Source organism: Lepidochelys kempii, chromosome 7, assembly GCF_965140265.1.
Source record: "Lepidochelys kempii isolate rLepKem1 chromosome 7, rLepKem1.hap2, whole genome shotgun sequence".
NCBI classification, from domain to species: domain Eukaryota; kingdom Metazoa; phylum Chordata; order Testudines; family Cheloniidae; genus Lepidochelys; species Lepidochelys kempii.
In genome coordinates, this window is record NC_133262.1 from 120,908,660 (window position 1) to 120,936,301 (window position 27,642).

Sequence of the window (27,642 nt, forward strand, 5' to 3'; positions counted from 1 at the left end):
AAACAATACAGGTGCTTTGTTTCCATATAGGATCTTACAGCGAAATAACTGGTTTCAGAGTAACAGCCGTGTTAGTCTGTATTCGCAAAAAGAAAAGGAGTACTTGTGGCACCTTAGAGACTAACCAATTTATTTGAGCATAATTTTTCGTGAGCTACAGCTTATGCTCAAATAAATTGGTTAGTGAAATAACTAGCGCTTTCGTTACCTTGCTGCAAGAAGACATCTTTGTCAGTGAAAACAAAGCCTACGCTGGAAAACTGAGCCATGTTTAACCATAGTGAGGATCTAATGTTTTATAACCAGGTCCCCCCAACACATACGACCTCCGTAACATCTCTAGGTGGAACAAGGGGAGCCAAGGTCTCCACCAGAAGCCTGACAGTCATGCTTACACAGGGGTCCAGGGCTTCGGAAGCACCCTCTGATAACGGAGTCTGAGGCCAGAGCTTTATCCCCCCCCTCCTGTCTAATCTGGTTTTCCTCTTTGAGTCAGGTCCCTGGGAAGATGCAGCACTCCAGAAAGACATTCCAAGGGTTTTCAGTCATCCCACAGGCTTAGGCAGTGCTGAGCTTGCGGTCTGAACACCTGCTCTTCCATTTAATTTGCAACAAATAGGAGAGTGGGGGGTGGGGAGGAGAAACACCCCAGTGAAGTATTTGCTGTGATATGCTATATTTGATTTTGGGTTCAGAATGAAGGCCATGGTGAACATCTTCCAGAGGGCTCCTCAAATTCAGCTGTCTTGGTTCTGAGAATGATTTCTGGGGAATGGAGTTAGATCGTGGAAGTTAGCCACGCTGAACAATCGGATTTAATTCGTACTCCAGGGCTCCCTCTGCTGCATGTCTCACGATGCTAGGAGCTGTGTATTTTCCATGTCAGAGTGAAGTCCATCTTACAAAAGACCGTTTATTTTCTTATTTATTTATTTTTTTTAAATAATTGACCTCAAACAAGCCAGTGAGTTAAGGGTAGGAGCCTATCTTTCTTTGGTACTAGTTGTTATATTATGTTATTTATATTATATTTGTGCCTTCAGTCTCCAGTGACTATTGGGGCCAGGCATTGTACAAACTCCTAGGAAGAGCCAGTCCTGTCCTGAAGAACTTAGTGTAAATAAATCACTTTGTTTTTTTTAAAGGTGACTTCCATCTGAACAAATGCAGATGAATTTAGCCTAGCAACACCCTTCTGAGTTAGGGAGGCAGTATTATTATCCTCCCCATTTTACTGATGGTGCAGGGGGAGGGTCAGAGATGTGAAGGGACTAGCCAAAAATCATCATTGGTAGATCTGGGAGAAGAACTCAGGATTCATGACTCCCAGTCCCTTCTTGTAGCTGCTAGACAATACCCTCTCTCCCTCTTTGTGTCAATAGTACGGAGCGCTGCCAATAGGAACAGATCAGGCAGGTTTGGATCAAATTCTAGGCTTCAGTGCGGTGAAACCCATGAAATCAAAGGGCTCTTCTTCTCAAGACCAGGAATGCTCACATCTGAGGCAAACCAAATAGTTCAACCCCAAGTCTAGTGGCTTGTTGGTATAGTGTACCCGCTCTTGTTTTCTTAGGGTGATTAAATCTCTCTGGGGCCATGAGAGAAGAATATATCATCCTTCCTTCCTGTATCTCTTGTAGTTAAAGCAGAAGACTGGGACTCAAGAACCAAAGCCAGCTCTCCCCACTGCCAGAGGCTTCCTGTCTGACCTTGGGCAAGTCACTTAATCTCTCAGTGCCTCCATTCCCCATCTGTACAATAGGGACAATAGCATTGTCCTCACAGGGGTGTTGAGGATAAGTACATTAAAGATTGTGAGATGTGCAAATGCTATGGTGATGGGTATCTTATCTTACCATGGATAGATCTTAGAAATGGATTCCTTTTGTTTGGATCTGAGCTGGAATCAATAATTGTAGGGACAGGTTCAGATCTAGGGAATTAAAATCAGAACCTCCCCCCCTCCACTGAAATTTGGAAGGGCTATAAATATACGGTTCCATTTTCAGCCCATCTCTCATTGAAAGCATTGGTTTTTAAATCATGTTCAGACTCCAGACCAAACTCCTCTGTACACAGAATGGCAATCTAGCTAAAAGAGAAATTGCCCAGCAGTTTGCTTAATTAGCCTGATAGATAGGGATGAACCATTGTTTGTTGTTTGTTTTCAATCCTGTGGGTTGGGTTTTTGTTTTGTTTTGTTTTTTAAACCATGGTGATAATGAGTTAATCCCCAGCTAGTCTAGATTTCCCAGAGGTGCTCTCACCCTCTGGGATAGAAAGCAGTGTCCCTTCTCTCCACCATCTGTCTGTTGCTGCCTGTCTTGGAAGTAGGAGCATCTTCAAATCACACCCCAAATCCTTCTGCATATTAGTACTAATCTACCAGGCTCAAAGTAAGGGTGAGATTTCAAAGACTCCCACCCTGTGTTCTATCTACATCAAGTCACTCAGGCTCTACAGAAAACCTATCTTTGGAAGCAGGCTTAATCACGTCACTGCACCTGTTGAAGGAGGGAAGATTTAGGGTTTTTTTAAAAACACCCTCTCCCCCCCCCCCAACAGGTTTTCCTCCTCTCTTCCTGAATATACAAGGTTATGGTGCATGTGATGATGTGGAGAAGAAACATCATTGGCTTTCGTGAGCTCATGCTCACATAAATGGGTTAGTCTCTAAGGTGCCGCAAGTCCTCCTTTTCTTTTTGCGAATACAGACTAACACGGCTGCTACTCTGAAAGCTAATTAAGCAAGATAACTTTGCAGCTGGATTTTCGGCATCATCCAGTGCATCCTTGGTTATACACCCACACAGTGTTATATTTTCCTAGTGGCCTGTGCTGTTCTTGTGGAAGACAGCTAACATTTTAGTCCTGATTTATCTGCACTCTCACCACCTTGTACCTCCTCTATTTGATTCAACTAGCCACAAAGGACAAAGGTTCAACCATTGGGTAGCAAGTGAGAGCTCTCTAGGAACGTCATTGAGTGAAACTAGCTGGAACCCAACCAGAGAAGACATGGGACCAGATCCTCAGTTCTTGTAAAGGGCTGGTGCAGCTTCCTGGATTTCATTGGAACCATGCCCTTTTACACCAGCTGAGGTTACGGCTCATGGTGATTTATCCCTGTGTATGCTGTTCATCCCACCCAGATCTTAGTGAAAGGTTGGAAAACTCACAGTGATGACAATATTTCTTGACTTAAGACTTGGTGACTTAAAAGCCAGCTGGCTAAAAACCTATAACGTCTTTATCATAGACCTCCATCAATGCTTTTAATATTCAGCCAATTTACCAGGACTGTAATTGATACCATACACCATCTGGTCCACTAGCAATGTGTCCCGGGAGGAAAGGCCCTCTTCTGAATGCAAGCTCTGGAGTAATGGAGGAGTGCATACAGTTTAACACAGACGGCCTGTAAACAGTTGCTATGACCACCCAGCTTCTGACAGCACATATTAAGTGGCTGTTGTCCAAACTCACCCACTTTCCAAGGTTTGCCTTCATTCTCAAATAAAGTAAGAACGCTCCAAGGCAGGACTGAACTTAGACGCCTATTGCTTTTCTCTTTGTCTCCCTTCTAAGGGGGGCTGGTTAGGGTTTTCCCTGCAGGACGTGTTGTCCCTCCCTTCGGCACTTTCTTGCTTTGGAGAGATGCTCAGCTATTCATGCTCCTGCATGGATCTAATGGGACTCTCCTGGTTTGTCTGGCAGGCTGAGTCAGCAGAATAGCTTTGTACATCCCTACGGGGTCCTATATCCTGACTCCCAATTTGTGGAGCCCAGATTTCAAATCTGAGCACCTTGTTTAACAGACCTCAGAACGTAGTATTTGGGCACTCCGCTCTGCACATCAATACCCATTCTGTAGCGATGAGGCAGTGATTTGAGCAAACCAATTTGGGATTTGGACATCCTGCTAAGAACCCCGTGTGATAATCATGCCAATGATAAGATTATAATTTTCCTTTTATGTTAGCTGCATAATTTGGGTATACTCAAATACAGATAGTCACAATGAATGCACTTGATCAGCAACAATTGGACTGGTTTCCAATATGTTTTCCCCCCTTATTATTACCCCTGAACATCAACCCTCAGAACAGATGAGACTGTGGATAGAAATGTGCATAGGTGCTAGTAGACCATGGTGATGGTGGTGACAAAAATGAACCTGGAAAAGTGACTTCATTGCTGAGTGAGCATGTATTGCATCCGATGAAGTGAGCGATAGCTCACGAAAGCTTATGCTCCTATGACTCTGGCTGCCCATCTGTCAGTGCTGTGAAAGTTAAAAAAAGCCTCAGGAGTTCTCCCAAGCCTATTGAGCCAGGTGATGTCAGTTCTGCACAGAACAAAACACCTACAAGCCAGCAACACACCTAAAACTGGGGGAATAAAGACTTGCAGCTGGAACTAAAGCCTTTTTAAAAATGATCACCCTGCTGGCAGCTTTATAAAACTCCCATAAGGCCCAGAGCAGAATATCGGTTACACGTGCAGCTGCATCTCTCCACTCGAGTGATAAGATTCTTTGTCTGAACTCCTCTCTGAATTACCCCAAAGCCAGGAGAAGTATGTTTAGAACAAGGCCCTCAGGCAAACCATTGAAAGATTTTTTTTTTTTTTTAAGCGGGTGTGGGGAAGGTAACTCTCGGGAGTACATCGTTAGAATGCACAGCATGGTTTTTTTGGAGTCACACTTAGTTGGGCAGTCTATCCCTTCCCCCCCCCAGATCAGCATCCTGGGAAGCTGCCAGACACCGTTTCAGTTGGAGTTGCCAAAGTAAGATGTGCCATTGTGTTTTTGAGCTGTTTTCTGTTTTCAATGTCGGCTTAAAGTTAGCTGTGGTTTCAATGCGGGAATATATCAAGCCAAGCTAACAGGCTCTTGGGGATTTGTAGATTGTGAAAACGTTCACTCATTAACGTTCACCCATTCAGAGCCGGATTCTGATCCTATTGATAGCAGTGTGAATCAGGAGTCGGGACTTATCCACACATGAACTTGCACCAGTTTAACTAAATGTGCGTTTTTTAACAGATTTAGATCAACCACTGCTAACCCTGTGTGATCGCTCTTAAACATCTTTAAGAATAGGTTATATTGACGTAGCTTAGTAGGGTAATGAATCGATTTTGGCTGTGGGGCTATAAACCAGGTTTAAATCGAGGGTTTTAGCGTGTTCACACTAGAGTTTTGCACTGGTTTTAAAAAAATCCGTTTCTGCTCACCCGGTTTAATTTTGCGGGTAGTCCAGGCCTAACACCATTGAAATCAGTGGAGTTCAACCGTTGTAAAATGGGTGGGAGGTAAGACCCAGGCCCGCTCTATATATTTTGGGTTTGATTCGCCACCATGTGAAACCAGTTTTACTATGGGGTGACCTCATTGGCTTTAGAGGAGTTGTTCCATCGTAAAACTTCAGTGCAGTTTAGTGTAGCCCCTTTGTGAGATGCTACCTTACCTAGGTACTTGTTTTAAACCGCTCACCTGAACAGTCTGACGTTAGGAAAAGACCTTGGACAAAAACAAACCCAAAAATCAGGCTAAATTGAATGTTTGGAGCATAATTTATCATCATGGCAAATATGTTATTAAACACCTCCACCCTGTTCATAAGACACACCTTGTGGCCCCTGACTTCCAGCTGCAAGCGGTCTCTTCAGTGTTCCCACAGATTTTCCAAGGGCCAAGTCCAAAGCTTGTTGGAGGCAGTGAACTCCCATTGACCTCAGTGGACTTCCTTTGCATCACGCCCCATAGGGAGGAATATGGCCAGGGATGGAAATCAAAGCAGCTTCTCTGTAAAATGAGCCTCTGCTCGGTTAGGGTTTTGGAAACTTCTTGTCTCTCTTTCAATTGTAAGTTCTTTGAGGCAGGGACTGTTTTGTTTTCTGTGTTTGTACAGCGCCCAGCCCAATGGGGCCTTGTTTGCAATTGAGGGCTTTGGGTGCTACGCGAACAAATTATTTATTAACAGAAACAATAATACTAATCCTGAGGCTCAGCGGTGTTATGCTCATGTTTTAATAGGTTAGTTAAAAAGTTAGGAATTTTAAAAATATGCAGGGTCAAATTTTCTAAAGTACCTAGGCACCTAAAACCTACTGACTTTCAATGAGATTTAGGCTCTAAAGTGCTGAAGCCACTTCATGAGGGCTTTGAGCCCCAATCCTGCTTCCACTGATGTCCAGAGGAGTTTTATTGTTTACTTACAGTGGAGCATCATCCGTCCCTTAGTGCTTGTTTTCAGGGTCAATGGTTACCGTTCAAATCCTATGATCATCATGGGAATAAAGAGTTGCAAACCATTTCCCAATAGATATTAGATTAGATTCATCATAGGATTTGATTAAGTTGGCCATCTTGGACGGGGGGTTGTTAGTCTCTTTATTATAGAAGATTCAAAACTCCAGAGCAGAGAGGAAGGAGATGGCTGTTGGACCAGCATAAGGAAGCTTACTGTAATGCTTTTCTCCATACTCCCATCTGTAAGCTGCATTTTCCATGCTGTACTTTTGTACCTTGCAGTGCCATCTGAATCTTCCTAGTGAAGGCAGGTAGCTGAAGAACTGCAAGAAACTAACATCTGCTGTTTCCAGGCACTACCTGCCTGGGAGATTAAAAATATATCTGTTTCCACTGCTATCAATTGAGCCCTTTTCAATTCACTTGAATTTGTTTATGAACTATACACAAGGCATAATGGGAAGGTGACCAGTCTTAAGCAAAGGCCTATCCTTGGACGAGCTGGGCCAAATTTTGCTGTCATGGTGGTGTAAATGCAAAGTAACTGGATTGAAATCTGTGGAGTTGGTCTGGATTTACAAGGGTGTAATGAGAGCAAAGTTTGCACGTTAGGTCAAATTATGCAGTGCCATAAATGGAGGTGTAAGTTACCCATTAGGTGCAAATTGGTCACAGGGTAGTAACTCTGTGTAACTCTGTTCCAGTATGACGTTGACTGGACGAACAAGGAGGCACGATTCCACAAGGGGTAAAACCAATGTAAATGCTATTGACTTCAGTAGAGCTACCCCAATTTACCGTAGCGTGCGCGAGAAAAATATCAAAGCCCGGTGATTGTAACTTGAACTGATTTGACATGGCGTACGTCCAGATCCAACCCTACCACAAGCTGGTGTGACTTCCACCGAAGTCAAAGGGAGTTGTGCCCTGTTCATCAGTTGGGTACCCCTGGAGAGTAGGGGATGGTACGAATGTAGCGTTGTGTGTGTGTAATGAACTCCTTTATCTTACACCCTCCCAGTAGTTGCTTTTCCTCCTACATCTCATACTGCTTCTGCCTTCTTGATGTGTGGGTTACGCTCAGTTGTCTCGCACTGAATGACAAATTGGTGGAAGTTATAGGTAAGGCTACGATTTTGGCATGGGTATTTTTATTAAAAGTCACTGACAGGACACGGGCAATAAACTATAAATCATGGATTCATTGAAACTGGAGCCCCGGCGCCGTGGGGCTCAAGCTGGAGCCCCACTGCCCGGGGCTGAACTATTGGAATTTTCAGGAAGTCACAGAGGTCTCGTAAAATCATGGACTCCGTGACCTCCACGAGTGACTCGTAGCCTTAGTTATCATCTTTTGCTAGTTGCACCCATTTTAACAGTCGCCTATGTATGAATGTTTTATTTACAGCCTGGTTTATGTCACAGCTGCATTTGTGCTGGCAATTTCCCATTTACGCCAACTTCCATTTGGCCCCATGTAAGAGACCCTAGGCCCATCTCTTTCTACCTTTAAGCCTTATACTCTAGAAATAGTGACAGGAATCCAGTTCATCTTTAAAAGAGCCTGGAAAGGGATGGTCCAGTGGTTAGGATTCTAGCCTGGGACTTGGTATAGCTGAGTTCATTCCTAGCTTCACCACAGATGTCCTGCCTGATCTTGGGCAAGTCACTTAGTCTCTCTGTACCTCACCTGAAAAACAGGGATAGCAGCAATTCCCTACCTGACAAGTGTGAGGATAAAAGTCGTCAAAGATTGTGAGGCGCTCAAATGTTATAATAATGAGGGCCTTTGATGGAAAAAGCATGAAATAGTTTTTGCCCAAACTGTAATTATTGTGAATGTTTAGGTCACACAGGCTCACTGTGTGCCGGGGATGCTAAGCTACATGTGACATTCATTAGCTTCTTGGTGAAAGTACAGTGCTTCCATCCTGCGAAGTGACTCTCAGATGGACCAAGTGCATCCTTCATATTTAACCAGCATCTCCAAATGTCTTACAAGCTGGTTGAGCCACAAGTGCTGCAGTTGCTTCCTAGAATTTAAGAAAAATTATCATTTCTTTATGAAAGATGAAAAATAATTTTAGCTGGGAAATGGGCCTTCTTAGTGGGCTCTTTTTTGATGGATTATGGAGGGGGAAAAGACCCAACCATTTCACTTTGATGCTGTATAGCTTGTAAGAGTTCCAAGATTTCTGTGGAAAATTTTCAGACCTAAAAATCCCTTTGGGGATTACCCCATCCTTTACGTGGCTGTTCTTTTTATTTTACATGGATTTCCCTGCTTTTGTTTGACTGTTTCTCACGAATCACACTATATTTAATTCAGAACATATCCTAATACTGTAATCTTTGGTCATGTCACCTGGAAACCCTGAAGGTTTTTGCTTAAGATTTTTTTTTTTAAAGGGAAACCAGTTGCTTCTGCGTCTCAGGGATTCTTGCTGATCTTACACCCTCGGATGATATTAGCCTTTATGCAGTAACAGGAGTGTCATATATAAGACACGGGGAGTAATTGTCCTGCTCTGCTTGGCATTGGTGTGGCCTCCCCTGGAGTAGTGTGTTCAATACTGGGCACCCCATTTTAGAGTGATGGGAACAAACTGGAGAGAGTTCAGAGGAGAGCAAAAAATGATCTACGGTTTAGAAAACCTGACCTATGAGGGAAGGTTAAAAAACAAACAAACTGGATATGTTTCTTCTTGAGAAAAGAAGACTGAGGGAGGGGACCTGATAACCATCTTCAAATTTGTAAAGGGCTGTTACAAAGAGGATGGTGATCAATTGTTCTCCATGTCCACTGCCGTTAAGACAAGAAGTAATGGGCTTGATCTGCAACAAGGGAGATTTAGAAAGTTTTTCCTAATATCTAACCTAACTTTAAGGATAGTTAAACTCTGGAATAGGCTTCTGAAGGAGGTTCTGGAATCCCCGTCATTGGAGGTTTCTAAAAACAGAGTCCTGATGTCCCTTGTTTTCTTGATGCCTTCAGTAGAGTTGGAGGTAAAATGATATTGCCTCAGCTGAATGCACAAAACCCGTTTGCACCCCCCGGGGAGATGAAAATACAGTGTACAGTAAATCGTGGCGTGCCAGAAATCTGCTCCTTTCAATCTAGTGGCCACGGTTTTAATTTCTTAAACTGGTTATTTTTCATGCCTAATCTGAAAAAGCATCTGCAATGTGACTGTGACTCTGCATTGCTTTGCAACAGGCTCGAATCATGTCTGCATTGCTTCGCACTGGTGGCTCTTTTATAATTTGCTGAAAAGGAGCTGCTGATTTGTAAGTTGTAAGCTGATTTGAAAAAGTCACTTAGTGTTGGTAGGCATTAAAACTGTGTGGTACCATAGCCTCTGGGTAGCCTTTATGTTATCTGAAGTGTAAGTAAAGCTGCATCCATTCCAGACGTAAAGAAACCAGCAAGAAGACAGGTGCTATAATAAGAGATCACCTGGGTGTCCTAATTTGCTGGCCATAAACTGCATGGAAAAGATAATTCTTTCTGGGGGGAGGGTCAGTGCTAGAACAAAAGAACTAATTGCTGGACAGGATGTTGTAGAGAGAATCTGCAGCATCAGAACTACTGAATGTGGGGTAACCATCCCAGCGGATTAGCTTCAAAGACTTCGATTTGGCCCCGAATTTCCCAAACCCAAGACCAAATGAAATTGTAATGATTTTTTTTAACAGACTATTTTTAATTTAAAAAATTCCCTTTTTTAAATGGGTTAAATTTTTAAGTGGGTTAAATTCTGCATTAATTTAGAATTTGCATCGCCTGCAATCCCATGATGGGATGGGTTATAGGTCAGTGCAGAATTAGGCTCAATGTTTGCAATCCCACACATTGCAGCATTGATCAATGTAATACACTAGCTTCAGGCTTGATCCATGCTACCACCAGCTACGTGGCTATTTTTAGTGGGCTGCTCAAGAGCCAATGAGCCAGCTCCAGTATCACCAAAAATAAGCATTCAAAAATTGAGTCAGGCCCCCTGAAATCCTGAGATTTGGTTAAAGATTGTGAGAATTTTAAAAAATCATAAAAGTTGAGTTATTTTTATTAGCCTCCTGGTTTATGAACCTTTTGGGGTGCACCTGGGTCATGTTTCCCAGCTTTTTTCTGCAACCATGAGGGCTAGAAACTTTTTCTTTTTTAAAAGAAAGCTCAGATTCTCACACAGTCACTTGCCTCCAGGATCTGGGGCTTTAAGGAAAAACACCCAATAGCAGGATAACACGTGCAACTCTTATCCGCCGTACCACCCATGCAAACTGGTTGTCTTCATTCTGGTTGCACAAGTGTAGCAAGGACTAAAATGTATCCACATGCATGTATTGGTCCAGATTATGAACCCCTGACTCACACTGGCTAGTAATTACGCACATGAGTAATGCCATTGATTTTAATGGGATTATTTTTATGAGTTTCTGCTTGCCAGTGTGAATCGCAGGTTCATAATCTGGACCACAATGTTCGTAGGCTGTCCTTCTAAATACCGTTTAGCCAGCTGCAAGGCTGAGATTGCTCAGTGTAAACCACAATGCTGATGAGCAGTGCTTGTATAGGAAGTCCATCTGGGCACTCAAAATAACTCGGAGAGGTGAAGCCTGGAGTGGGTGGTTTTGGTGGTGAATTATTTGTGGCCCTACATCTGTTATATCAAAAGGCAGAAGTTGCTTGTGTTTGTTCAGCATGATTCCATGTGCTCATTTCCCACTTTCCACATACACTCCCTGTTTCCAAACGGATCCCCCACCCAGATGTCACGCTCACAGACTTCTCTTTGCATGTCTTATTGGTCATAGCTGGAGGTGCAGCAGTGGGATCATAATCAGTGCTCTAGGTGCAGACTCAGTCATTGCTAATGCTAATCAAATGATGTGACTATGAGCTACTCCAGCCTAGGACACCTCACTGATTGATTCCTGATCGTTTTCCAAAAAATACAGCTCAGACTCACCTGTTCCATGCTGTCTACAAGTGGTTACAGACTTAATGCCAACCTTTTGTTTCTTCCAGTCTCCACTCTCCTCTTTCTCTCACCCTGTGTCCTTATGACATTGTCTTTGCTCCCACTAATGTACTTTCTGACACAGTGTGACTTGTTGCAAAATTAAATTGCATTAACGAGAACAAGAAGACATTTGTGAAGCTCACCCATTTTGAAGGAAAATAGCAATGTGTATTGTTCAAGGGAGAGACTACAGGTGAAGTATTTTTGCATCTGCCATGTTTAAATATGTAAGCATAATAATTTCCTATAGTATGAGAACACTTGCTATGGGCCTAGTAATTCTCAACTTCAAAACTCTCTGCAGACATTTAATTAAGCCACAACCCCCCTTGAAAGCTAGAGAATCAAGCACTACTATCCCCATTCTACAGATGGCGAACCTGAGAAACAGAGGGATTTATTTGTTTATGGACACTAATGAGTTCAGGGGCAGCGTGCTCTGACTGGAACTAGAAGTTCCTGGCTTGCAGCCCTGAGCTCAGTGTATTAGAATCTATCCTTTGTTTCTTTGTATAGTTCCATATTTGGTTTCATTTTTGTTAGAGATGGGCCGAGCTGCCAAGTTCTTCTTTGAGTGATGGTACCTATTGTATTCCACTGAGGGTTTACACATGCGTTCCTTGTGTCAGGAGCCAGAGAATTTGAAATTAGTAGTGTCCGTTGGTCTGTGTGCTCGCCCTTGCTTCGCCTTATGGTTTCATCTGAGGCGATAAAGGATGGGGCAGACTGAGCTCGCCTCCAGCTCCTCCTCATTACCACATGGTCCAAGTCACAGCTACTCTCATCTCTGAAGCACTGTGCGGGGTGGGGGGAGAGGTTTAGAATTGTACATAGTTAGTTTTTTCTTGTCTTTTACAGGTATTTTTTACATAGTTTAGCTTCACTAGTAGTTTTTAGAAGAATTAAGACTTTGGGGGACTTTGTTTTCTGACTACTCCCCCTCAAATACCCACGCGTAGTACTGGACTATGCAGAGGACGCCAAGGTTCAAGATCTGCGCGTCCTGCCCACAGTCCTTCTTGATCAGCAATGAGTGCCAACCCTGCCTGTACTACTTGGGAGAAGCCCATGTTTCATCCAGGACAGATCTGACAGGTGCTGTGGAGGGCCCCATAGAATGGGATACCAGTGGCTTCCCTGCTGGGGAAGAGGACAGTGATGCCAAGAAGCTTGTGGTCCCTTAGGGTACCCATAGCGGCAGTAGGGAATGGGTGGTCCTGTCCTTGTGCTCAATCGGAATCCGCCAAAGAGAGAAACTCAGTTCCTGGCTACAGTGGCAGTACCGTGTAACTGGTGGAACCGTATGACCACAGGGGGATGAGGTGAAACGTGATTCGCCTGAGGTAAGTCCTGCGTTGGAGATGGTACCTCGTCAGGCGTAGAGGAAAGCGTGGAGATCTTAGTTCCCCTAGGGCGGAGAGTTCATGTGGCTTAGGTGCTGTCGCCCGTCTCCCTGGTGTTCAGTGGTATGCACTCCATAGCCGGAACCGGAGCAGAGGCCTGTTCTGGAACCGGTGGTTTCCTTGCCTTAAGGGAAGCCGACATTAAGGGCGTGCGTGACTCAGTACCCACTACTGGCAGATCTGCCGTTCTGCGTGGGTTCTTCTCCTATCTGTGCGTCTTGGAATGCTCTGTCTCCCCGTGGCTGGAATTCGTGGAAGGGGCATCATCCTTCTTCAGTTTGGAGGTAGACTTGCTGCTATGCCGACGTGCATGCTTCTTTGTTTCCCTAGTAGGCCCCAGCACAGGTCAGTAGTGGCTGTGCTGGCAGAGCCGGGCGTGATCTCTGAAGCCGGAGGCACACTCCTGGCTGTCTCAGGCCGATGTACGGGGGGGTTTCCCTGGTCTGGATCCGACTGCGGCCTCATGGAAACCTCCAGGAGATGCTTCTTAAGTCAGAGAGCCCAGCCTTCTCCTGTCCTGTTTGGGAAGGTGTGACAGGGAATACCCGTCCCATGCTGGGCTGGAAGGGGTTAATCCCATACTATGGACTGAGGAAGTCCCTGGACTACTTAGGGGCCTCCATTGACACAGTCTTAGCATGGGAATACCTACTTTAGGGACAGGTTCCAGACTCTGCAGGAACTCATCACCTGAGTAGCCAACAGTCCTCCTCCTCTGGTAAGGACTTGCCTATCCCTGCTTCGCCACATCGTGGCCTGCACGTATCTCACCGCCTTCGCTCTTTACAGATATGGCTCCAGAGAGTCAATTCACCCATGCGACATACCATGGACCTTCTGCTGACAATCCCTTTGCAGTGCTCTCCTTCCTCCAGTGGTGGATGGACCTGAGGCAAGTGTGTGCCAGGATACCTTTCCTCCCATCCTCCCCGGACAGAACGATCATCACGGACATATCGCTTGCCAGATGGGGTGCCCATGTGACCAAGCACATGATGCAAGGGACTTGGACTCCTCGAGAATCCAGAATGCACATCAACATTCTAGAGCTTCAGACGGTATGGAGAGTGTTGAGTATTTCTCCCATCCATTCTCTCCCAACATGTTTTCATCATGTCCAACAACATCACCACCATTTATTACATCAACAAACAAAGGGTCACAAGGTCGACTGCGCTCTGTGAGGAAGTAGTCCATCTGTAGGACTGGTGCATTGTCCACAAGATCCTGTTGTCGGCAGCCTATCTTCTGGGGATTCAGAATGTGATTGCAGACTCTCTCAGCAGGAAATTCATGGCCGATCATGCATGGGAACTTCACGACACCGTAGTCAATGATATTTTCAGTCAATGGGGGACTCTGACCAGGAATCTCTTTGCCTCTCATGTCAACAACAAATAAAGTACATACTGCTCAAGGAGGAGTATCGGGATCCACTCTCAAGGTGATGCCGTCATCCTCCACTGATCGGACCAGATCAGCTACACCTTCCCCCCCTTCCTCTCCTTCCATGAGTCCCCCACAGGATCAGATGGGAGAGAGTCATCGTCATCCTGATAGTCCTGTTTTGGCCCCTCCAATTTTAGTTTCCTAACCTCCGCATGTTTGCCTGTTCATCCGATTGCCCTTCCCTCTTTCTCGGGGCTGCTCACACAACACAACAGCAGAATCAGACATCCCAACCCACAGATGCTTCACCTCAAAGCTTAGTATTTGGATGGGCATCTTCTCTAGAAAGGGAATGTTCATCGGCAGTACAGGACATGCTTTCGAGTAGCAGGAAAGAGTCCATGAGGTGTTCCTATTAGGCCAAGTGGAAATGCTTTGCCTCCTGGGCACAGTAGAAGGGGTTTGCCCCTGAGGAAGTGGACATTCCCCTTCTTTTGGACTATCTCCTGTCCATAAAGACAAGGCATCCCCAGCCCATGGAAGGGCGCTACATATTTACACATCGATTAACTACTAGGTTTTGGAAAGGTCTCCTCAGGACTTTTGCTCCCCAATGGGATGCCCCTAACAACCTATTGCTCCCCAATGGGATGTCAATCTCGTTCTCTCGGCATTAACAAAAGTGCACTTTGAGCCACTGGCTTCATGCTCACTGTTCCTCCTTTCCATGAAGATCGCCTTCCTAATGGCTATTACTTCTGCGAGTAGAGTAGGTTAACTGTGGGCCATTATGGTGGACCTCCCCTTCACTACGTTCCAGAAGGACAAAGTCTCCCTGCATCTTCATCCCAAGTTTCTATCAAAGGTTGTATCCCGCTTTCATCTCAACCAACCCATACTCTTACTTGCTTTCTTTCCGAAGCCGCATGCCTCAGCGGAAGAGTGGTGCTTTCACTCCCTTGATGTCTGCAGGGCCTTGCACAGGAGAAGACCAACCAGGAAGTCCCCTTGATTGTTTATCTTATAACTGAGAGGGTTAAGGAGTAGGCAATCTCCACACAAAGGATTTCCTAGTGGATTTCAGGGTGCATGACACTCTTCTATCGCTGGTCAGGGCTGCCTCCATTCCTTGGAGCGAGAGCCCATTCCACAAGAGCACATGCATCCACTACGGCCACACTTCACAATGTACTGCTTCCGGGCACATGTAGGGCAGCCAAGTAGAGTTCGGTACATGCCTTTGCTGCACGTTACGCCTTGGTGCAGGATGTTGCGCTGGATGCTTTGTTTCTTCATTCAACCATTCCATACTCTTCCTTGCACCCTCCTCTGAATTGTTAATAACCCTCAGCGGAATATAATAGGGACCATCACTTGAAGAAGTGGTTACTTATGTGTAACTGGAGGTTTTTGGAGATGTGTGTAGTCCTGCCTTCCTTAGCCTCTGCTGCAGATCTGTTCGTTTTGCAGTGGAGAAGGCACTGAAAGCGTGGTCGGTCCGCCCCATCCTTTATTGCCTGGGACAAAACCATGGGGCGAAGCAAGGGCACATGCATGGACCAATGGATACTACTACTTTCAAATTCTCCAGCTCTGGATGCATGGTGCACATGCGTAAACTCTCAGTGGCATACAGATAGGGACCACACATCTCGAAGAACCTCCTGTTACAGGTGAGTAATCTCCTTTTTTATAATGTCCTGAATGAGTTTCCAGCAGTGCAGTGATCATAAATGCTCTCTTAGTTTCTACCATTGCATTGTTGGTTTCCCACCATCTCATTAATCTTTAGCAGCACAGAAGCCTTACCATGTGTGCTTCCTCATGCGTGAATGAGAGCAATGGGTTGACCATTAGTTACTTCTCTTTTCCCTTCAAGTGGCTGGGGTATGTTTGCAACACGCACCAAAAGCGCAGAGCCCCCAGCAGCCGACTGCCATACTTGTGTGTAAATCCGTCCCTGTCCAGTCACATCTTTGTTAGAAAGAGCTCTCCTGGCGGAAGCAAGAGTTTGGGAGGAAAATGTTGATGAGGAAAGTTTAGCCAGACTCTCCAGCTATTTTGCTGATATCTGCCCTTTAGATAAACAGCGCTAAATTATACACTTTGTGACCCTCTTGATGTGGTTAAAAAGGCCTGCATTAGCCAAGCTAATTTAACTCCAAGAATAACCCCGGGAATTTGTATCAGCTCCAGCTTGAGTCAGTCACTCTGGAGTAAAATGAGAATAATCTTCCTGGTTAAAAGTGTAGTGACAGCAAAACTGTAAGTTATACAGTGGCTTTTCCTGCTGCCTTCCCCCTTCCCCCCAAAAAACGAAACTTCTACTCATGTCCAACCCCAGGCACCCTGACTTCTACCTAAGAGAAAACAAAATTTTCAACAAAAAAAATCCTTTTCCATTGGTAGAAAAGCAAGTTTTCTAACAATCCCTAAAGCCACAAACTATTTATTCACAAGGTTGGCTCCCTTGGGGAAATGTAGGATCTTTTATTTTTTTTCTCCTGCACAGATGTTCCTTCTACTCTTGCTGTGCCATGTGCTTAGAATGCTGAAGATGTTCTGTGAAGTAGAAGAAGAGAGGGGATCTGTGTTTAAAAAAAACAAAAAAAAACTTTTTTTTTTTTGCTGTGTTTGCAAAGCTTTTGGGATTTTTTAAAAAAGGAAATCTGTTCAGGTTGCAAATGGTACTGGCTCCCACACCCTAGCTGGTTGGAAATGTATCCTTTTTATATCTAAGTGCAAATTAGATCCCCTGAGTCTAGCTGTCACTGCCACTATAAATATTTGTGTTGATCTGTATGATAGTATTCAGAGTAACAGCCATGTTAGTCTGTATTTTCATGGTTTGTGTGTATGAAAACGTCTTCTGTACTTTCCACAGTATGCATCCGATGAAGTGAGCTGTAGCTCACGAAAGCTTATGCTCAAATATATTGGTTAGTCTCTAAGGTGCCACAAGTACTCCTTTTCTTTTTGTATGATAGTAGATTCAGCTCGGGTGAAATGAGAGAGTCATACAAGATTTGCAAGGTATTTCCCCTAGCCCAAGCTTTTAGGGGGGTTGTGTTGAATGGGGGACCCAATGGGGGTTTCTTTGTGAGCCCCAAATCTGGGAGAAGATTGAAAAGACGATAGCTTAGTGTATGTATTCTGACATCATCACAGTCTGAGTTAAAGTTGAGGACGCACCAGATGGTAGGCATGGGACTTTCAGAAAATTTAATGCAACCTTCCTCCTTTGTCAGATCTCGTGTAGTCCTGGATTGGGTCTAGGTTAGTCAGTGTGGAAGACTGTTCCTGGGGGTTCTCCATGGAACAGTGAAGTGCTGCAAGGACTGTTGCTTGGTGCTCTCCCCTCGGAGTCAGTCATGAACCCAATCCCCATCATTAAAATGGATGTATATTACCTGGAGACCACAGGTCCCAGCATTTATAGCTTTATCTCAATCTGAGTGGAAAGCCACTGGAAAGCTGCAGCGCTGCAACGTGTAGTCTCTACGGCTGTGCTTTTATAGTGAAGGTGGGGGGAGGTGACTGCAATCTGCTCCATATGGTGCAGATTTAGTGCCTTCAAGTGCTTTGGCTCAGGGACTGTTTGTACAGCACCGTGTACAATGGAGCCCTCGGTTGGTCCTCAGGCACTACTGTAATAAGCATGATTAATAATAACAACACGGATGAGTTGAGGATCTGCTGGTTTAATGTCTCAGTTTGCTGTAAATGCTCTCTATGGGTGAAATTAATCTCTGTTCAGAGCCAGTAGGTCATAAGTGAGACTTCAGGGGTCCACAGGCCATGTGCTCAGGGGTGAACGTCCCCCTGTGTGCATTTGCATCATATTTCCTTGTATACAGTCTGTGCTTGTCCCCCTTTGTAGTATCTTTTTGCCTGTGTCTGTGAGCAGGGCATTGCTGATTCTCTGCATTCACCTTCCCTACAGTTGTTTCTCTCCTGCTCTCTCACACGGGGGTGTTGTCACAGGGATTACAGTGAAGTGGAAGACATTTCCAGAAGGGCTGGAAACTCCTCTGCCCAGTGTATCCATCCCTGGGAAAGCAGGAGTGCTCTGTCAAGGGAACAAACCCAGTGGGAATAGTTCTGCCAACAAGAAGACAGATTCAGTTTTTTATTAAAATAACCTCTGCGCTTATTTCTGAGCAGCAGTTCTAACCAGGTGGGTGGTCTGTCCAAGAGGGCAGATGGAGCCTTCATCCTCACCAATCAGGGAGCCGAACGGGATTGGAGACAAGGCATTTGTTTTGTAGTGAAGGATGAATACCTAATTTTAGAACTGCAGAAAGGCCAGCTTCAGATATTTGCCTGGGCCCTGTCCCAATGTGCACACAGGAGCCTACCCTCCGTTTATGGGAGTGACTGTACTTTATGATACAGTCTCACTCGGACACTGTCACTCATTCCAGCCATTTCTCTGATTTATCAAGCCTCTGTAAAACCACAGACGTGCCGAGAAATAATCCCTGCAGTTAGAGGAGACTGGGAGGAGGAAGGACAGAGTGGCCCTATGTACCCTCTAAATGTATTTCTGTTTCTGTTGCAGATGCAGCTTCTGGATAAATTCCCCATTGAAGGAGGTCAGAAAGACCCCAAGCAGAGGATCATCCCTTTTCTACCAGGTAATGCCTTGATGATGGACTTGAACAGGGCAATGTAAGGAGTCAGCAATCCATTCCTCGACCGCTGAGTCCAGGCTAGGATGTTGGCACACAGCTTATGGTGACACTAATGAATCACAGGCTGCGTTAGCCACGCTGAGAGTCAGCATGAACCACAGCGTCTGTTTGTGTCCAGCAGCCTCAATAAAGAAAGCTCTTTATATTCATTACAGATGGCCTCTTTCCCATCACAAGCTGCTACAGGGAAGGGGATGCGTTGACTATCTGTAAATACTAGATAAGGGAATATTTTATGGAGGGAAAAGAGAATGAACATAACAAGTTTGTAATGATTTAAGAAAAAAATTATACTAGACATTACCAAGCATTTTCTAATAGTAAGGCCCACCGGACAATGTCACTGAAGTCCTATATTTAGAGATGTTCCAAGCAGACTAAGTAGATCTGAAAGTCCAGCTGTGCACTGGCCAACTCTGATCATCAAAGGTAATAAAGGGGAACTTAGTTGACAATTCTGGTGATGATACAGAAGCCAGGATAGGATCCACCTCCCTCTCCCATAGTGGAATAGGCAGTGACTGCGGGTGAAGAAAGAAGAAAAAGCTTATATTAGCTGGTAAAGCAAACCAATGCTATCCGGAATAGGCACAGGGAGCTGAGTTCTTTGGTAAGAAGGCACCATTTTTAACCAGTACCTTTTCTGGCCCTTAAGGAATAAAATACAAGAAGTCTAAATCCCATATTCTTTCTTTCTGAAGGACTAGTCAGGGGCTATGGTGGTGTGAATGTGGGGAACACCGATTCTATGTGATGCGAGAGAGCCTGAACCAAGGAAAGCCATAGGGTGAGGATGGTTTACAGCACTAGGATCAGGGTGAATCCAGTGTGGTAAAGCGTATACAACATGCAGGGACACGGGCCAAGGGATGCTCTTGTGCACTCTGGCCCCCTGCCCAGGGCAGGTGGTGGGTCTGGGACTCCCCATAGTGGCCCAGGCTCCCTGGGCAGCTCTCGCCGCAGCCCAGCTCCGGCCTGGCTAGGGGGCAGGGCCTCAGGGGGAAGAGGAGGAGCAGGGGGCGGGACTCCTGCAGCTGTCCCATTTTTGCATTTTGAAAAGGTGGTCACCCTAGCGGGACTCTTAGTGAAGTTGAGAACTATTCTGCCTGAGTCTCAAGAACAGAATCTAGCTCATAGTTCATAAACTCTCTGGGCTAACGGACCTTATCTTTCTTTGTCTCATGTAGTCCTTAGTGCACCCTTGCTCCTTAACAAAGAAGAAATAATAATGGTTTCCACTCCCCACTAAGAGATGAAGGAAATGGACAAAAGGTTACGTGCATGAGAATTTGAGATACTGGCCAGTAAATATCCCTTTGCCCTGACACACTGTCACTTCTACAGCTCAGTGAAAGAGTAAGGGGCATGAAGTGAGCTGTAGCTCACGAAAGCTTGTGCTCAAATAGATTTGTTAGTCTCTAAGGTACCACAAGTACTCCTTTTCTTTTTGTGGATACAGACTAACACGGCTGCTACTCTGAAACCTCTCCTTAGCGTAATTTCACGTACTTTCATACAACCACTTCCAACCAAGGTCACAGGGGAACGATCAGGATGGCACCCAGAAGACAAGGTCCGGGCCACAGTTTGCTGTTGAAGCGCACATTCAAGACCAGCTTTCTATTGTTTGACTAGATGGCTTTGGCTGTCGGTCTGAAGTTTGGCTGGCTGCATTGAATTTCACAAAAGGGGCGGTTAGGCCATTAAAAGGTTAACTCTGCCTTTAGCTATAAAAATGGGATCCCATGTCTTCCCTGAGGGGTGATAAAGTGAAGTTAAATCAGGGTCATAGTGGGAGGGTACGGCCCATCTAGGAACACATTGCAGGCACTGATGCAATTTGAGGCAGAGCAGCTGCTGCAGTTGGTTTTCAGGGCCTTGAAATAGCACAGTGCAAATGCATGTGCCGTGAACGCCGCCAGAGTCACAGCCTGACAGCACCCTCCACAGACCTTCTGAAAAGCTGCAGTGTGTTCAAGGAAGCATCGGCTTTCCTCGCGAAACAGATCTCTTTCCTACAGACCTTTTGCAGCCAGATGGAGGCGGTGTTGCTTTCTGGTTAGAGCACAGCGCTGCAGAGTCAGGGATCGGGGTTCTGTCCCCAGCTGTGCCACTGACTTGCTGGGAATGTCACATTATATCTCCAGGCTTCCAGTCCCCCAGCGGTAAAATGTGGTCAATCATGCTTACCTTCCCCTCCTACTGTGCTGTGGGATCTGCAGATGAAAAATGCTCTATACGGGAGAATTATTATTGTTCATGCACTGAGTTGGCACAGTTTTAACATCTGTCTCTGCTGGTGAATTGTTCATCCTGTAATTCAACAGGCATTGACCAATTTATTGTGCTTTGCCCTCAGAGAATTCTAGATAGGCACTTCACTGATTCCCAAAATTTGCCTCCATTCCGTGGTGGTGGTGGTGAGGTATTGACGGGTGACCCTTACAGAGGAGTAGAGACCACCCCATCCATCATACGACAGCATTAACCTTTCCACCCTTCAAGAACTCTAGGGTAGGGTATTGCTGTATTTCCCTAAGAGCGAAAAAAATAAGATCAGGAAAACAAACTCGTTCTGACTTGGTGTCCCATATGGAGATGCTGCCAGACTCGAAGATGCTTCTGCCGTAGTTTGTTAAACAAGGAGCTGCTATATCCGTTCTGCTTTTAATGTCAGTTCGCCCCCTCCTCCTTTTTTAGCTCCTGCTGATCTGTTCTTTGATTTACCAGTGCCGAAGCTTTGTAAGGGAACAAGCTGCTCTGAAGAGTGACTCCGCTAAATGTCAAACAACGTCAAACTCTGTTAAATAAACTAGCTGCTGTAATTAGAATACACATGGTATTTCTACAGCCAAAGCTGCTGGTTATTGAAACAAATACCTGGCTATAAACTGTCCTAATTAAAAAGCAGGCACGAGAGAGGCTTGTATTTAAAACCCGCTTTTACAAGGGCATCATGATTCCCTTTGCTTATTATGGGCCTGTTCATGTGTGGTGCAGAGTGCTTCTTTCTGCATGGTGTTGAGTGCCCTAAGCTCCTGTCTGTAGTTTGAGGGTCCTTGGCACGTCTCCAAATCAGGCCCTATAAGAAAGAATGGAGCACATGACAGCACAAATACTCCTGGATGTAAGTACCCAAAACTATGAATAATGTGGTTGTGCCTTCCTCCAATAACTATATGATTTCAGGTGCAAAGAATAAAGGGACCCCTTTTCTAGGTCACTGTCCAGTAGAAAAAGGCTTTGTAAGAGACTGACTCACTGGGTCACACCTAGCCATTTTATTACTAGTGACAGCAGAATACGCAGAGTAGATGATGATGATTAAGGCTGAAGTGGATGGGTAGATTGCATTTATGTGAATCACCTGCTGTAGCACCTGGGCGAGAATTAAGAAATATTCTTTAGTGGCTAGAATGTGGGAATGGGAGTCAGGGATCTTGGATTCCGTTTTCAGCTCTAGAAGGGAGAGTACTGTCCTCTAGTAGTCGGAGTGGGGGTATGTGTGAGTCTAGGCTCTATTCTGGGAGGTAGGGGGCTGGGAAGCAGGACTGCTGATGATTACTGCGTGCTGGTGTTATGGAATATTTTCTAGTGGCTAGAGCAGGGAATTAAGAGTCAGGGCTCCTGAGTTCTATTTACAGATTTGGGAAGGAGTTTTCTTTAGTGGTTAGAGGCAAAGACTGCAGGTCAGGACTCCTCATTACTGTGTTTTTCTTGCAGTACCATTATTGTTCTTCATCCATGTTCTCGCTTCTATTTGTTATCTCATCGTATCACGTCTAACATTAGTTTGGGGAAGGGACAGTAGTTATCTGCTTGTAGTTTGTGCTCGCCTGCATTTGAATACTGTAAAAAATAATAATACCAATAAATTCCTGACTCTGCCACTGACATGCTGTTTGATCTCAAGCAAGTCACATAATCACCTTGTGCCTCAGTTTACCCATCTGTGAAATGGGGATAAGAATTATTTATTTCAATTTACAGACAGAAAAAAACCCCTATTGCCACTCCAGTATAAAGACTGGGAGTGGTTGGGTCATTACAAAACCTAAACCTAATTTCCTCCATACTAATTTCCTCCTACTGTTACTCATACCTTCTTGTCAACTGTTTGAAATGGTTTCAGAGTAGCGGCCGTGTTAGTCTGTATTCGCAAAAAGAAAAGGAGGACTTGTGACATCACAAGTCCTCCTTTTCTTTTTGTTTGAAATGGGCCACCCTCATTACAACTACAAAAGTTATTTTTCCTCCCTTGGTATCCTACTGTTAACTGAATTATCTCGTTAGACTGACCTCGCACTTGGTAAGCCAACTTCCATCTTTTCATGTATTTATACCTGCTCCAGTATTTTCCACTCCATGCATCTGATGAAGTGGGTTCTAGCTCATGAAGGCTTATGCCCAAATACATTTGTTAGTCTCTAAAGTGCCACAAGTACTCCTTTTCTTTTTGCTGATACAGACTAACATGGCTGTTACTCTGAAACCTGTCTCCAGTCAGTTTGCTTGTCTGTTGTATTCCTCCACCCATCTCTTTGTCTGTACAGATTGTAATTAATCTTTGTTGTTCTGACAGCATCCTTTTGCTGTGGGTTTGGTTCCTGCCAGAGGAGGGTGATGGAATGGCTGCGAATTGTAGCTGGTTTGTTGAACTGCAGCTTTTCCATGCGATTTTCATTGTATAGCAGTGGTAGTGATTGGCCCTTCTGCACTAAATCCTACTGTTTTGGAGAAATTATATATTCACAAATTACTAGTTGCATTAGCCGCTGCTTAGATCAGTCAAAGTGCATGTAATGTAGTTATTTGGCTGTGCTGAGAGCCCTTTAATCCTAGGGCAATATGTAAAAGCATGCAATGTGTCTAAATTCTGTCAGCCTGGGAATGTCTGAATTGGGTTCGCTGGGAACTGGCTCACACTCACATACACACACACCCACACTCTCTCTCTCTCTCTCTCTTACACTTTTCCTTTTACTGCACCAAACTCTCCAGGCAGGTGCTTTCCGGCACTGATTCCAGTGATGATAAGCCAGGGGCAGTGCAGATGCTGCTTCTTGTTCATAAGGGGCTTGAACCCATGGCCACAGAAGTCCGTGGCAAAACTGCCATTGGTAGAGCTGTCAGGAAAATTGTATGGTTATTTCTCAAAATGTCCTGAATTTAAAAAAAAAAATAAAAATCAGTTTTTCACATTTTTTTTGGTGCATGTTTTTCCTGTTGTCTCCCTTACACCCTATTTTCCCGTTTCACCACTGGAAAAGGGGCAGGGGGAATATATGAGAGAAACTGTGTGTGAATGGGGATAAGACATGGAAAACTTCCACTTTTTGATTTTTTTATAGAAAAGCTGGAAAACGTAAAAGAGAGAGAGAAAAAAAACATGAAAACTTTTCATGGAAAAAAAGATGCTTTTCACTGAAAAGAAATTTAAAATGAAAAATGTTGATCAGCTCTAGTGAAGGGATTGTGGACAAGCCTGTTACAACAGCATGTCGTTAATGTCTTTGTCAGCCTGTGTTCAAACCATGCTGCCTTTATGCCCTGGTCTACACTACAAACTTATGTCGGTACAACTACGTTGCTCAGGGCTGTGGAAAATCCATACCTCGGAGCAACGCAGTTACACCGAGCTAACCCGCACTGTAGACAGTGCTATGTCAGTGGGAGGGCTTCTCCTATCAACATAACTACTACCTCTCGGGGAAGCGGAGTATGTACGCCAATGGGAGAAGCTCTTCCGTTGGCCTAGATAGCGTCTTCACTAAGTGCTACAGCTGCAGGATAGTAAGTGTAGACAAGCCCTCAGCCACATCCTCCTGTAGTTACTGCAACACAAAGAAAAGGTAATAGGTTGGGAACTCGTGATCCCCAGTTCCAGAAACACAGATCTCAGCATAAATCACGTCAATCTAAGGAAACTTGGCTCTAGAAAGAGGATCAGCTACAAGACCCGCTCCTTTTGCTCAGCTTTTGGAAGGAAAGGGCGGGTCTGTCATGCTCCTGTAGAAGGCAGTGGTGAATGTATGCAGAAAGGGACCATATTGTTCAGTGTCAACTGCAGCAGCAGTGGGCCCCAAAGGCTAGATGAATCATGTAGATTTCCATTGCTGTAGACAATAAGCGTAAGCACCAGTCAGAGAAAGGGTAAGAACCTGGATAGACAGAAGTCAGCTCCGTTTGTTCACACATGTTCCACTGTGCTTTTCAGAGGGAGGCCTTGAAAGATGCTGTAGGGCATGAATATGGGGGATAATTTGATCGCTCTGGCTGTTCGCTTACAGATCCCCATGCCGTCAGTAACGAAGATGGCTTGTCTTTCAGATGTGCCACATCCTGTACTAGAGATGGGCTCACACCCTCAAGGTTTATGGGTACTCGGATGCCAACCCCACACTGCAGTTTGAGACTTTCTGTATCTTGCACCAATTCCCACAAGAAAAAGTTGAGCCCAGGCTTCAAACGAGCCCTGAACCTTCCTGTGTGACACCTGAGCCCTGTAGAGACATTTAGAGGTTGTTTGTGTAAGCCTTGCCAAATGGGAGGTGGCCCTCACCACCCTTCCTTTTCCTCCCCTTCCACATTCCCTGCTCTGTGCACAGGAAAACATGCAGCAAAGGGGGATTGGCTTTTTTAATTCCCAGATTCCTCCCTGCTGTTGGGAAGTTGACTCCCTCCCACCTTGCTGACTATCACAGGGAGCCAGGCAGGCTCAGAAGCTGGTTGGATCCAACAAGGTGGGTGAGGTGGCAATTCAGGATACACCCGCATATCAATTAGGTTCCAGTCTTCCTCTCCACAGTTCGCTGCTATTCTGTGGTGGAGTCTGCATCAAAGTGGCATTTTATCCCTTCTCTGTCTTTCTCTCTTGTCCCCTTTTAATCCTCCCGCTAAAGAGAGGAGAATCACTAAAACAGTGTTGCCAGGAAGATGTTTCTTTGTCAGCAGCTCTCTTAAAATTGAGATGGGAGGCCCCCAACTAAAATTCCAGATCTGTTCATCCCCCAGGAACCAGTCACTCCATAACATTAAATGCACTGGGTCATGTAGGAATGAAATTAGGAGGGCCAAATCGCACCTGGAGCTGCAGCTAGCGAGAGATGTTAAGAGTAACAAGAAGGGTTTCTTCAGGTATGTTGGCAACAAGAAGAAAGCCAAGGAAAGTGTGGGCCCCTTAATGAATGAGGGAGGCAACCTAGTGACGGAGGATGTGGAAAAAGCTAATGTACTCAATGCTTTTTTTGCCTCTGTCTTCATGAACAAGGTCAGCTCCCAGACTGCTGTGCTGGGCATCACAACATGGGGAATAGATGGCCAGCCCTCTGTGGAGAAAGAGGTGGTTAGGGACTATTTAGAAAAACTGGACGTGCACAAGTCCATGGGGCCGGACGAGTTGCATCCGAGAGTGCTAAAGGAACTGGCGGCTGTGATTGCAGAGCCATTGGCCATTATCTTTGAAAACTCGTGGTGAACGGGGGAAGTCCCGGATGACTGGAAAAAGGCTAATGTAGTGCCAATCTTTAAAAAAGGGAAGAAGGAGGATCCTGGGAACTACAGGCCAGTAAGCCTCACTTCAGTCCCCGGAAAAATCATGGAGCAGGTCCTCAAAGAATCAATCCTGAAGCACTTACATGAGAGGAAAGTGATCAGGAACAGTCAGCATGGATTCACCAAGGGAAGGTCACGCCTGACTAATCTAATCGCCTTCTATGATGAGATTACTGGTTCTGTGGATGAAGGGAAAGCAGTGGATGTATTGTATCTTGACTTTAGCAAAGCTTTTGACACGGTCTCCCACAGTATTCTTGTCAGCAAGTTAAAGAAGTGTGGGCTGGATGAATGCACTATAAGGTGGGTAGAAAGTTGTCTAGATTGTCGGGCTCAACGGGTAGTGATCAATGGCTCCATGTCTAGTTGGCAGCCGGTGTCAAGTGGAGTGCCCCAGGGGTCGGTCCTGGGGCCGGTTTTGTTCAATATCTTCATAAATGATCTGGAGGATGGTGTGGATTGTACTCTCAGCAAATTTGCGGATGATACTAAACTGGGAGGAGTGGTAGATACGCTGGAGGGCAGGGATAGGATACAGAGGGACCTAGACAAATTGGAGGATTGGGCCAAAAGAAATCTGATGAGGTTCAATAAGGATAAGTGCAGGGTCCTGCACTTAGGACGGAAGAACCCAATGCACAGCTACAGACTAGGGATCGAATGGCTAGGCAGCAGTTCTGCGGAAAAGGACCTAGGGGTGACAGTGGATGAGAAGCTGGATATGAGCCAGCAGTGTGCCCTTGTTGCCAAGAAGGCCAATGGCATTTTGTGATGTATAAGTAGGGGCATAGCGAGCAGATCGAGGGACGTGATCGTCCCCCTCTATTCGACATTGGTGAGGCCTCATCTGGGGTACTGTGTCCAGTTTTGGGCCCCACACTACAAGGAGGATGTGGATAAATTGGAGAGAGTCCAGCGAAGGGCAACAAAAATGATTAGGGGTCTGGAACACATGAGTTATGAGGAGAGGCTGAGGGAACTGGGATTGTTTAGTCTGCAGAAGAGAAGAATGAGGGGGGATTTGATAGCTGCTTTCAACTACCTGAGAGGTGGTTCCAGAGAGGATGGTTCTAGACTATTCTCAGTGGTGGAAGAGGACAGGACAAGGAGTAATGGTCTCAAGTTGCAGTGGGGGAGGTTTAGGTTGGATATTAGGAAAAACTTTTTCACTAGGAGGGTGGTGAAACACTGGAATGCGTTACCTAGGGAGGTGGTAGAATCTCCTTCCTTAGAGGTTTTTAAGGTCAGGCTTGACAAAGCCCTGGCTGGGATGATTTAATTGGGTATGGGTCCTGCTTTTGAGCAGGGGGTTGGACTAGATG

General features: G+C 45.2%; 1 protein-coding gene across 4 annotated transcripts in view; it reads left to right on the forward strand.

Moving 5' to 3' along the window:
• The window catches only part of SH3PXD2A (SH3 and PX domains 2A), a 395,312-nt gene that overhangs the window by 94,164 nt on the left and 273,506 nt on the right, over positions 1–27,642 (forward strand). For all 4 annotated transcript variants that reach the window (XM_073354457.1, XM_073354456.1, XM_073354459.1 and 1 more), the window contains one exon: positions 18,634–18,709. In XM_073354457.1, coding sequence (XP_073210558.1) covers positions 18,634–18,709 — 76 coding nt within the window. The remainder of the gene's footprint in view (positions 1–18,633; positions 18,710–27,642) is intronic.